Raw genomic sequence first — 12,192 nt, 5'->3', positions numbered from 1 at the left:
AACTATTATAGTACCAGTCGCAGCTTCTCATTGGTGCAGATTGCTGGAAAGCTTTTAGGCAAGCATCACTTTGTTGACAGTCGGACTGATACTTGAATGCATAATAACCTGCCTAGCAACACTGTTAAACCACTTTTATCACCATGAAAAAAAAAATCAAAACAATACAACAACCAATGGCCCATGTTTAGTGGGAATAAGGATTTAAGAATGATTGTTACAGCTGCCCAAGACTAATTGCACTCATTTCTGATTGGTAAACAACAAATGTTAGAATCCGCGACACCTGATCTTAACAGCTCACCCTACCTGAATATTTCTAAATCACTTGCTACATGTGACCAAAACAGATCAAACCAGAGATTTTTATGTCATAGACAAACTAAGTATGTGTTGTCTGTTAAGCAATTATGTGTTGAAGAATTTCGTGATGAGTTCTATCGAAATTTAATGAGTATGTTATGGTAAGCCATTACAGAGGCAGCCACATCTGCATTAGTCCTGCATGAGATTAAGATCCCCTTATCAGCCCAGTTAACGATAGCACTGTTAGTCTAATATTTGGCGCCCTTGAATGGCTGTCATTTCTCTTCTGCAGGAATTCTGATTCCTCAGTCATGGAACTGCAACTTCAGTTCCGCGTCTATGGTCAAAGTCCAAGTATTTAGACAGGGCAAGAATAGGACAGGGAGTGGGGATGATAGGGGAAAAGGAGTGAAGGAAAAAAGTTGGCCTGACGATGAAACTTTTACAGCCTCTGGGTGAAGTTTTCAGGGAATACTCCTTTGGTTCCATTTTCTTTTTTCTGTTTCCAGTCATCCTCTTTTATTCCCATCAGCCAGCCATCATCCTAAAGATACACACACTATTACTTGACATATTGTGATGCAAGCCTGTGAGAATGGGTGTGCACGTACCTGTTCATCTGGATTGTCAAAGGGTATGACTAGCACCACGTCTCCCGCCTTCATTTCAAGTTCATCCGTGTCATTTGCTGCATAATCATGCATAACTTGGACCTTTACCACACATTAGTAGAAACAGAAAATGAATAGTTTAGAGCAGGGATGGGCAACAGAAATTCTGGAGGGGGCCACAATGTTTATGACTTCTATAGTGGGGCTCACGCACACTTATTACATTTCTCACTGCATGTCTGAAAGATTCACTTACCCAACAACAAAGAGTTTGAAGCAAACCACAAAATAACCACAGGGTGATTTTTTTCTTTTCACAATGCAAAGGGCTTTCTTGCATAAAAAAATAAAGAAAGAAATAGCATTCAAGGATGGCACAAAATTGCTAAAGAGCAAAACAACATGAGGTGTAAGAACAAATTGTGTGCATTTTTTCCACAAAGATCAACTCACTCAAAATGGTATTACTATTGAGGTACCGTATTTTCCGGATTATAAGTCGCTCCTTAGTATAAGTAGCACCAGCCATAAAATGCATAATAAAGAAAAAAAAAAACATACCTAAGTCGCACTGGAGTATAAGTCGCATTTTGGGGGGAAATTTACGTGATAAAATCCAATCCCAAGAACAGACATGTCATCTTGAAAGGCAAATAAAAATAAAATAGAGAACAACAGGCTGAATAATTATGTTACAAGCTAACGTTACATGACGCATAAACAACGAACGTGCCTGGTATGTTCACGTAACATATCAAGACTTATTCAGATAACTATTGCATAAAGAACATGCTAACAAGTTTACCAAACCATCAGTGTCTCTCCAAATCACTAAATCCAATGAAATCTTCATCCTCGGTGTCTGTTTAAAACAAGTCTGCGAACTCTGGAGGTAGAAGATGTGGCGCTTCCTATTCTACATCGCTTACGTCACTCATTGTCGACTTATCAACACAGGCCTACAGCACCCTCTTGCTGTTTAGTGTGAAAATAACATGAGAAATGATAATGTGCTAATAATTTCACTTATAAGTTGCACCAGAGTATAAGTCGCACCCCCGGCCAATCTATGAAAAAAACTGCGATTTATAATCCGAAAAATACGGTACTATCCATGTCATTCAAAATCCGCAATATATATCAGCACTACTCATGTCGGATTATAGCAGGGGTCGGGAACCTATGGCTAGGGAGCCAGGTGTGGCTCTTTTGATTATTGCATCTGGCTCGCAGACTAAACAAAATATTCCCACTTGTTTAATCCATCCATTGATTTGTCACTGCTCATGTCCCGTTCACTCTGCAGTTGGCTGCTGAAGCAATTTTAATTGGATGATACTGGCCAACATTGGTCATTTTTGGGTAAACAATTTAACTCCCCCTTTTGAATCAGTCTGCTCCGTCATTAGCTCAAAGCTAACAAAGCAGTTGGTGAAAATAAAAATAAAAAGATAACGAGTATGGTACACTTCAGGACAAATGGACCGAAGGGTTCGCCTTTGTGGAGGGAACAGGTTCTGCCGTGTGTCTAAATTGCAATGACAAAATACCATCGATGAAACGGGTGAATGTGAAGAGGCACTTTGACACTCGCCATGCTACGTTCGCATCAAAATACCCTGCGGGAGACAGCAGAAAGGAAGTGTGCAAGCTACTGAGCTGGGTGCAAGCTATCCAGCAGCAACTCCGTGTATGGACCCGGCAAGGTGACTATAATTCCACGAGCTTTGCTGGATATTTAGCAATAGTGAGGAATGGAAAACCATTCAAATTAACGGTATTATAACAAAATTATTTAAAAGAAAAGATTCAGAGGCTTATTATACTGATATTTTGTTGAATTCACTTTTAAAATGCAGTATATTACATCTCACTGAAATACATTTCCAAACATTTTTGTCACTGTCGTGATGCTGGAGGACCCCAAAAAGCAGGGAGGTGCAGGGTGGAGTGACCAAGATGTATTTAACAAAAATGCAAACGGGTACACTGGAGAATTACTATCTACAAGTGCTCACACAAAGTCCTGGAAATCACAAGGAGCCAAAGTAACAAAAGAAACATGTGACAGGAGCGGAGCACACAGACACTCACATACTAACAACTCACAATGACCCAACAAAGACTGACAGAACTCAGGGAACTAAATACAAGCAAAGTGACGAGACAACAAGAAACACCTGGACAGGACCTGAGGGACCTGATTGGTTAAACACAAGTGACACTGATAACGAGAACAGGTGGCGACAAAAAGGGCACATGAGGGAACAAAACCAAATGTAACCAAACAGAAACATCACAATTTTGCTTTCATGGCTCTCTTAGACAAAAAGGTTCCCGACCCGTGTTATAGGATAGTCAACTAAGCCATGTCTACCAAACAGTGGTGTATTTTTTTTCAACAGTTTTTTTATACTTTGCTGTTTTTCCAGTTTTCCTGGATTTCCACATTTACCCACATTTCTTTGATGACATATGTTGAAAGTTAAGCAGTGTTTTTTTTTTTTTTTAGTTTTTTGAAGGGGTTGTAAACAAAATATATTTTTTCATCAAGGGGCCACTCAGAATTGGATTGCATTCCACCAGTTGCCCATTCCCGGGTTTGAGGAATATTTCACTCTGTTGAGATGTTCTGTTTCAGGCTCACATGTTACCTTAAATAGGAAGCCAGGCGGCATGTCAGGTGAGTCTGCTTTTGCTTCTACTGGTTCTTCATTTACTGCAGGTGTCTAGATAGGAACACACAACATAATTTAATTCAGGTCTGTCCAAACCTTTTTGTTTGAGGGCCGCGTACAGAGAAATGGAAGGGTGAATCCCATCTCCACATTCAGAACCAAAAACACAACAAACTGTAGTTAAGTCACCATTTTTCAAATAGCTACTTGAGGATCATTAATGTGATGTCTTCATAAATCAGCCATAGAGCACAAAGTGGGAGAAACCATTTTTGCCTCTAAAATTAAATCGTCTTTATTCACAACAGTGTTTTGAAGAGTTGTTATTCTTTAAGTCATAAATGGTTTATTTGTATCTTTGAATATTGAGAAAAGCTCGACAGTACATAAACAAATTTATAGGTACGGATGACACCTATTTTTCTGACACCCTCCCTTCTCACTCTGCCCACCTTCACCTTTTTTTAACAAAGCTTACAGCCCATATCAAATGTCATTTTTAGGGTTTTTTTCTTTTTTTTTTGGTCACTGAAAAATGGATGGCTGCTTGTACTCACATCTTGTGTTGAAGTTTCTTCTACTGTGTCCACTGCTTCTGCTTCAGGAACAGCTTCAGGAGTTGTTTCAGACTCACCCTGAGACCAAATATACACCAATAGAAAAGATGAGGCAGACACTGTACATGATATAAAACCATAAATAATTGAGAATGTGTGAGACTGACACACTACAAGACAGACAACAACAAAAGCAGCACGATGACAAGACAGGCAAGAAGGCTGAATCAATGCCAAGGATATTAGAGCACCATATTCACCTGCAGTTACTCGTATTAATGATGTGAACGGAAATCATCTCTAGGCTCCACAATTTGACTTAAGAGAAAAAAAAATGGATGCATCCATTCTCCCGGTCCAGATGCATCATCTCCATCATAAGAAGTCTCCTTCTTTCAGACTCTTAATCACAATTTTCTTTATCAAGTCGGCATCTTAAGTTCAAATCTCCTACAAAGCTGATGCATCCACCGCTTTCATCCAGATGCATCCTCTTGGTTACCTGATCCTCTTCATCTGCAGCATTAGGAGGAGCTTCTTCATAGGTGTCAACTGAATCCTCAGCAGGACTTGCAGCGTCCTCTGCGTCCGGCTGGTTGTCGTTCTCGACTGGACCCTCTGGGGCTTCAGCTACGGATTCATCATAAGCCTGTCGGGTTTCATCGTCCCCCCAATCCTCCTTTGCGTCAGAGCGAACTGCTTGGGTGCCATCGCCCCCCCAGCCCTCCGTGGCAGCGGCTATCGGGTCATAGCGGGCGGGCGGCGTATCGTCATCCCCCCAGGCATCTGCAGCAGCCGCCACAGGGTCATAGTGCTTCTTGGCGGGCTCCTCTTGGGCACCGTCATCCTCTGGCTGAGGGGCAGGTGTTAGGTTTCATGGGGTCAGAGTTCAGAAGACATGGTTTACCTCATAACCGGGTTGGCAAATAATTGGGGAAGATGTTGAGGGACACTGAAGTATTGAGGGAAGATATAGCTAACGATTCAGAATTACAAACACAGATCGTTCCAGGGCTGGGGAGGTTTACTGGACTATTGAGGAACATAATTGGGATTGGATGGGGAAATCACACTTTTGGCTCTTTTCATAACACATTTCACTTTCAAGGATGCAATTTAACGGATCAAAAAAGTTGGTATTGCACCCTAAAAAGTCAATTGAATCATAACTATATAATTATAATAACATTTCCATGAGTGTAAGCCACTGTAACATGATGCACGGTTGAAACATCACCGCTGCTCGGGTGTCAGAAAATGAATCACATACTGAATTAATGATTCAGTTAAATCAAATAAAAATGAACTTATGTATGTAACTTGCATACAATTGTATTTAAATTGTTGCTTGAAGACAAATGCATTGTACTTAAAAGTTAACTCATTCAGTACCAGCCAATTCTAAACCAAGTCTGAAAAGACATATAAAAACGTATTTGGGAGTGTTAAACACAACCAAACTGACATAACTAATGTGCTGAACGAATATGTATTTTTTCATATAACAATAAAGAGAGACCGCAAACCACACTATGAGAATCGCAAGGGTAGATGGTTGTCAATATATATGAAATATGAAAATAAATATGGATTCTAGCATTACCGTCACTTAATAGTGATTTCCCTAATCGTGAAGTATCTAATAATGACAGTATCTGTTCAATGAGCTAAAAAGTTGAACACTCATTGTTAGATCAAAATATGGTGAGGGCTTAGGAAATTATTAAAAAAGCAACATATTTTCTCAAGTTGAAAGTAAACTGCAACATATTAGCTGGTGCAATGGGCAGACATCAAACAGCCCAGAACCTGATCATCATCTTCATCATCATCATCATCATCATTGTACAAAGGAACAAAAGGCAATTTTGGGAAAACAGACATAAACCTTCACCGGGAAGGTTTGATCTAAAATTAAATGAATAAATTGTACATTAAAAAAAAAAATGAAAGAAGAATGGCGTTCAAAGGTATAAAGGAAGCCATTCCCATCAGAAGATCAACGTGAGCTCTTCTGTGTTTAGTTGGCAAGCATGGCTTCTAATCACAGAGCAATGGTCATGAGGCAGAGGCGGGGTTGGGTGCGTATCGTTGTAAGAGCAGAAGTGTCATTCCATTGTGGAGTATTGTTGGTTGCCTCGAGCTGTAATTACAGCAAAGAACTGTCTTGTCTCTGAGACACGTCTCTCTTACAGTGATGAATGAAAAGGTTAGTTCACGGATGCCACTGTGCAAGCGAGACTCTGTGAAGTTGCCCAGGTTTTGAATTTTCTCTGTCCCTCCCTGCAAGAGCCTTCACTAAAGGTAAAGACTGACAAAAAGGTGAGCAACTTTCGTCAGTTGTCCCCTGTGTGTTAGATGGCATGTAGAGGACACGTGTTCTGTCAGTGTAACATACGAAGATACACGAATCCAAAAAAAAAAAAAAAAAAAAACGGAGGTCAATTCAGTTTCAAACATTTATACTGATTATTATTCATTTGCAGTTCAAATGTGAGGATGGTGTATTTTTTAAGCAGCCAAGTGTACTCCATTCAATTTAAATGTAGAACATGTTTTTTGAAAAGGAATTGACTGAAGCTCATTTCCGAGTTCCATTTGTGCGATGTAAACATAAACGTAATCAAACATTGCAGCCATGAGAACAATGCACAAAGAGATTCAGGACAGACGTACCACTGATGGAATAATGTGTTTAGATACACAAAGCAGCCGTGAAAGAAGTCTCGCAGACAATGATGCTTATATAATGGCTATGTAACACAATGGAAAACATTTACTCAATGGTATGTAAATGAAGGCGATTATCAAAATGATTTGTAAATAAATAATGGGGGTTGCTGAGCTTACCCAGGAGTCCCAGTTTGCTGGCTGTCGGGGCAGAAGTAATAGCATCAGAGTACTTTACAGAGCTGTGTTGTTAGGCCTACTGCTTAAATGTTTTGGTTTAAATCAAAACGAAAGTATCTGAAACTGTGCAACAGCAAAAGCTATCAAGTGGTGGATATTGATGTGCAGAAATCTATACAGTAATTAACAAACACTTTGACTTTGCAAATGACACACTGTCAACTCACACTCCCATTGCATAAATGCCAACTTCTACTGTAAATCGTTTTAACCGGGACATAATTTACCCCTAGTGGTCAATATGCAGTCTATTATTACGGCTCCCTGTTGATTACAGAACCATGCTGAGCGATCAATATCTCTCCAAAAACAACAATTCAAACAGAGCATAATTATCTCTGAAAAGACTGAGCTGAGATGTTCCTAATGGTAGAGCCAGTAAAAAAAATAAATAAATAAAAGGCACAGAGGCAGCATGCCATTCATCCAGATAATTGAATCCTGACAAGCAGCAGCGCCAAAGGAAAGCTTCATACAATGGAAGCGTTAGTCTCAACAGTACGGAAAATAAGGAAAACTCAACTCTTTGCAATGTTCGCTCTGCACTTTTGTCCATGATTGAAGACCTCGCTGTCGAGCATCATAATTAAAGTATCGAAAACAGTCAACGGAAGGACATATCTATAAGCCACCATGCTCCCAGCTTGATATTTTAAAAGAAGGCAGAATCCGCAACACCTCACTCCAAACTTTGTTTTGCCCCCTACAAGCACCTGATCATCATATTTCCTATCAAGAGATCCTAATGTGGTATCATATTCCCAAATTTGTGAAATGTGGACAAAAAATAGCTTGATAAACCTGGAGTCTCAATGATGTAATAAGGTGAGTTAAACGCTACATATCCATGCCATTACTCTTCCAGCTGTGAGACCTTGAAGGCTTTCGTTGTTCCATTGAAAGCGCTCAGCCCCATGTTCAATGGACTTCTGGGCTACAGTTCTATCAAAATGATGTCAGCGACAGAAACACTGGCTTGCTAGCCACATTGCACAACAAAGATCATGAAAGGGAGAAAAAAACAAAGCCGGCGAGATAACACGCTACAGAGAGAGAAAGAAAAGTGAAATGAGTATTCCACTGTTTGGGAACACCAGTTATCCAAACAAACCTCTGTAGGGGAGGTGACACTAATGTCAGGAGTTGCTGCAGAATCAAACAGGTTGATGATATTTTCCGTTTTCATCTCTTTGGATGGAGTCACCTTGGGTGGAGGAGGCACTGCTGGTCTGAGCTGGAACAAAGACATGAGCAATTTAAAAACATTTAAAAAACGGTGGCAAATAAGAGATGAGCATCTACCTTGGATGGGGATTTTGGAATCGGCGGGGGTCCTCCTGGCTTGAGAGTATGGTTGGACTCATCGATGCCACTGAGTCAGTGAGAAATACAGAAAGGGTGGGAAAAAAATCCAGGTTGCCCAGGGTGAGCGTACAACACGTTAGGAGGAGAGCTGAAGAAAGGTGTGACAGAAAAGTTGCACTTCATGCAGAGTGGTCATGCAAGAAAGTGAGCCTCCTTCCATCCCTGCTCGATCCTTCTTGCATCTCATGCAAGCAGGCTATGTCTGTGCCTCAATAAATCCTCACAAGAGAGCAGTAGTCGTGGCATCATTAGTTCGAGGGAGCATACTGGAGAAGCTGACAGAAGCCTCAGAACTGAAGATATTGAAGGAGATGGACAGAAACACTTTGGCGCCAACGTTAAAATGAGGTCGAATCTAATGAGATTCCAGACAAGAGCTGTATTTAAACTATTGCGTTGTTTTACTCATCTAATTGAAGCACACGCAATGGAGTGCAGACCTCCTCCATACGTAAACTGGTAAATAAAAGTGAAAATAATTGTGAAGTGACATATTTGTGTCTGCTTCTCCATTCATATGTGATCAGAACACTTTTCGGTTAACAAGAGAACCAATTCTGTTGCATTGTGATTCAAAAGCATGTTGTGCAGCAGTCGTGTTTTTCTAGTTGTGTCATCAGCTTCTTTCACCTGTGATCTAAAATGTTCTTCGTTAGCAATGCAGTGGATGTAAAAAAATACATTTTAATTAAGTCGTAAGTGTGAATGAAATGAAAATGGTTAAATGCCGGGTAGACCAAGACAAATGGTTTCAAAACTTTTTTCACGATGATCGTGACTTGTAACCTGCACAATTCAATTGACTTTATTTCTTGAGTTGTTTTTATCTTTTCAAGTGGGGATGTCAAAACCATGGCAAAATCTTCAAAATATTTGGGAAAATGTCATGATTTGTCATCACCAAAAGAACACCGCTTCTACAGTGACGCATGGTGGTGGCAGCTTCAAAGCTTCATGCTTTAGAGATGTTTTTTGTTGAGCTGCAACTGGGGATTTACCAGGAGACAAGGTGGATGGAATTATGCTAGGTTCCAAATAGCAGTCAGTGTTACATAACCTTCAGGCTACTGCTCCAAAAAAATGTCAGGAAGAACCTACTAGAACGTCTGAACTTTAGTCGGGATTCCGGATTGGCCCGACTATAAGACGGTGTTTTTTGCATTGAAATAAGACTGAAAAAGTGGGGGTCATCTGTAATTATTTTCTGTATAAAAATTAATTTGGTGTTCTAAAACTCTTTTTTCAAACTTGAGTTTTGAAAAGGAGGGGGTCGTCTTATAATCAGGGCCGTTTTATATTCGGGCCAATACGGTAATCAGTGGCACTTTTAACCCTGGAGAACCCAAGAACCCTTTTCTTCTTTGGAAAATTATGAATTATACATTAAATGACTGCTATATGTTCACTGAACACCAAAATATATGTATTTTCAAATATCCAATGCTTTAATCCTAATTTAGGATTAGGGCCAAATTTGACCCTTTGGGATTTAAGGGTAGCATTTGAGTAGCAGAATTTATAGGGGCCAAATTTGACGCCGTGGGTTCTACAGGGTTAATTGTGTGTGTGCTCACCCTCTTTTAACATGAGTCTGAATGTGATGAAGTCAATTCTGAATACTGTCGCATCAGTCATTTTTACTTTAGCTCCCGAAAAGATTTCAAGAAAAATAAATACATAAATTGACTTGGTCATGTTATAGGACACGTCATTTATAGGAAGAGTTTTGAAATGATTCATCATGGGCTCAGCTTTGTAAATAACAAAAATCTGCCATATAAACAGGGGTGTGTAGACTTTTATATCCACGGTATGTTGCAACTATCCCATTTGTGTACGACCAAACTAAGCAACAATTTTTTATTTAATCTTGTGTTGTACTTTCTAAGTCTAATTAGTAAGATAAGTCTGTTCAAAAGTTTTTCAAACTACATTTTCCCCACATGGTAGTACAGCTGCACTCTCGTTGTTTATCCGCTTGTGTATTGAAAGGGATGCGCCCAAAAGGGTGGGCTATACAGTAATAATGCGGTCATCTTTGAATATGACATTCTAATTGCAGTCTTGGGAAATGGCAAAATTTCGACACAGCTCTTGAATTTAATCTCAACATATTGTTTGGTGGTACCCAATGAAATTTCCACAACATATTTCTGAACCAAGAAACTGTTTTGCTATCAGACTATATCACTTAGGCTTATAAAATTGTAAACAGTGCACTTCCTAATCCCCAGAAAGCTGCAATTTGAAGATTCTATGCACTTGAAGATGAGTTGAAAGTATTATGAAACGCACTGGCGCAGCATGAAAGCATACATGGTTTGCCCATCTCTTCCATATCTGCAGCTGTGAGAGCACAGCGCTCTTTCCCAGACAGTGTCTGTGAGCCCACTTGCACAACCAAGCACCGTGTATGCGCGCTCAAACCTGCAAACTGACTGACAAACAGACAAGTGGACAGACGGAGCAACAGTGACGTCACCGTGGTTTACCACCTTCCTTGCTGATTACCTCCTATTTGCTCCTGACGATAAGGCGCTGCGGTTACCTGTCTTTCTGCAACGAAGGTTCAGGGGTGGCTTCAGATTAATGACTTGTTTTTAAGTGTTAATCGTAACACGTTTGTGAAATGCTCTGTTTTAGTTTCAGATAAAGAGGCAAATCTGCAACGTCAACTGAAGCTGGATGGAAAATCCATTCCATTATTCACAATATGGGCAAAACCTCACATTTAATTCCATTACACTACTTCGTACAGTATCAGAATGAGTCATTCGGAAGAAAACAAATGGCTGAATATAAAAGGACACGTGACAAACTTGCTCACTAACCTGCTTGTGTCTGTCTTTTCGAGTTTTTCCAGCACATCATATAAATCCTGATCCAGCTGTCAGCAGTGGGAAAAACAGAAAGGATTAGATTCCCTGCCCACTTAGAGTAGTCACTTTGCACCTTGTTATTGTCAATCGTATAATCAAGGAGGTTTTACAAAACTCAAGATGAGCCAACAATCGACAAAACACTGGACAAAAGTATTGGAACACATGGCCACTCATTCATCCACTCTTCTTTGAATGCTGTTTGTATTAATTCACTCGCACATATAGTGTATTTATATGACTTGACAGGCCCCACACATTCAATTCCAGGTACGGTACTTATTTATATTTTTTTCAAGACTTCAAGACTTAGGGCAAAAAAAGGGTCGGAAATGGCTGTTCCTGAATGGGTTAAGTATTTGAAAGATTTATTTCTTAATTAATTTTTAATCAAGAACATTTGTGAGGTTAGGAAAATGTGTTTCGATGGGGGTGAGGTAAGTGCTCACAATTTCTTCGACACCAAACACCCTCAAACGTGCCTTATATGGATTTTGCTTTCACAAATTATCTTCACAAAGTTGCAATGGGAAAATTGTTAAGAGGAAGAATTAACGTTTGGGGGTGGGGGATGGGGGACTAAGGACTCAAGTGCATCTCATAACCAATTCAATATGTGACCAAGTGATGTGTCCCAATACTCTTCTGATGCTTTCTCTTGTTTCTCTTGTTTCCAACAAATGTTGTATCACACTCACCCGGCTAATTTCTTTGTGAAACTTTTCCTCAAAACCAGCCAAACTCTGGAAGGTGCTGACATAGAAACCAACACGACTGCAAAAAGGTACAGAAAGAGACATATATTCACTCTTTTTCATTTTGTTCAGTGCAAGACAATTCCTAGCATACTCAACTCAACTCAACTGTATTTATAGAGCACTTTAAA

The 12,192-nt window shown here is 39.8% G+C and overlaps 1 protein-coding gene across 2 annotated transcripts in view; it reads right to left on the bottom strand.

Moving 5' to 3' along the window:
* Nucleotides 1-214: 214 nt before the first annotated feature.
* Nucleotides 215-12,192, bottom strand: part of bin1a (bridging integrator 1a) — a 21,249-nt gene continuing 9,271 nt past the window's right edge. Inside the window, exons 10-19 of one of the 2 annotated variants that reach the window (XM_019882503.1) lie at nt 11,259-11,314; nt 10,939-10,983; nt 8,365-8,434; nt 8,174-8,296; nt 7,003-7,023; nt 4,655-5,005; nt 4,153-4,230; nt 3,572-3,646; nt 918-1,019; nt 215-850 (exon numbers count right to left, since the gene is read on the bottom strand). In XM_019882503.1, coding sequence (XP_019738062.1) covers nt 749-850; nt 918-1,019; nt 3,572-3,646; nt 4,153-4,230; nt 4,655-5,005; nt 7,003-7,023; nt 8,174-8,296; nt 8,365-8,434; nt 10,939-10,983; nt 11,259-11,314 — 1,023 coding nt within the window. In that variant the 3' untranslated portion in view covers nt 215-748. The remainder of the gene's footprint in view (nt 851-917; nt 1,020-3,571; nt 3,647-4,152; nt 4,231-4,654; nt 5,006-7,002; nt 7,024-8,173; nt 8,297-8,364; nt 8,435-10,938; nt 10,984-11,258; nt 11,315-12,192) is intronic. The other variant, XM_019882502.1, reaches the window with a different exon arrangement.

The sequence above is a fragment of the Hippocampus comes genome, unplaced genomic scaffold (genome assembly GCF_001891065.2).
Source record: "Hippocampus comes isolate QL1 unplaced genomic scaffold, H_comes_QL1_v1.1 scaffold111, whole genome shotgun sequence".
NCBI lineage: Eukaryota > Metazoa > Chordata > Actinopteri > Syngnathiformes > Syngnathidae > Hippocampus > Hippocampus comes.
Note: the sequence above shows the minus strand (reverse complement) of the source record. Positions and strands in the feature narration are given on the sequence as shown.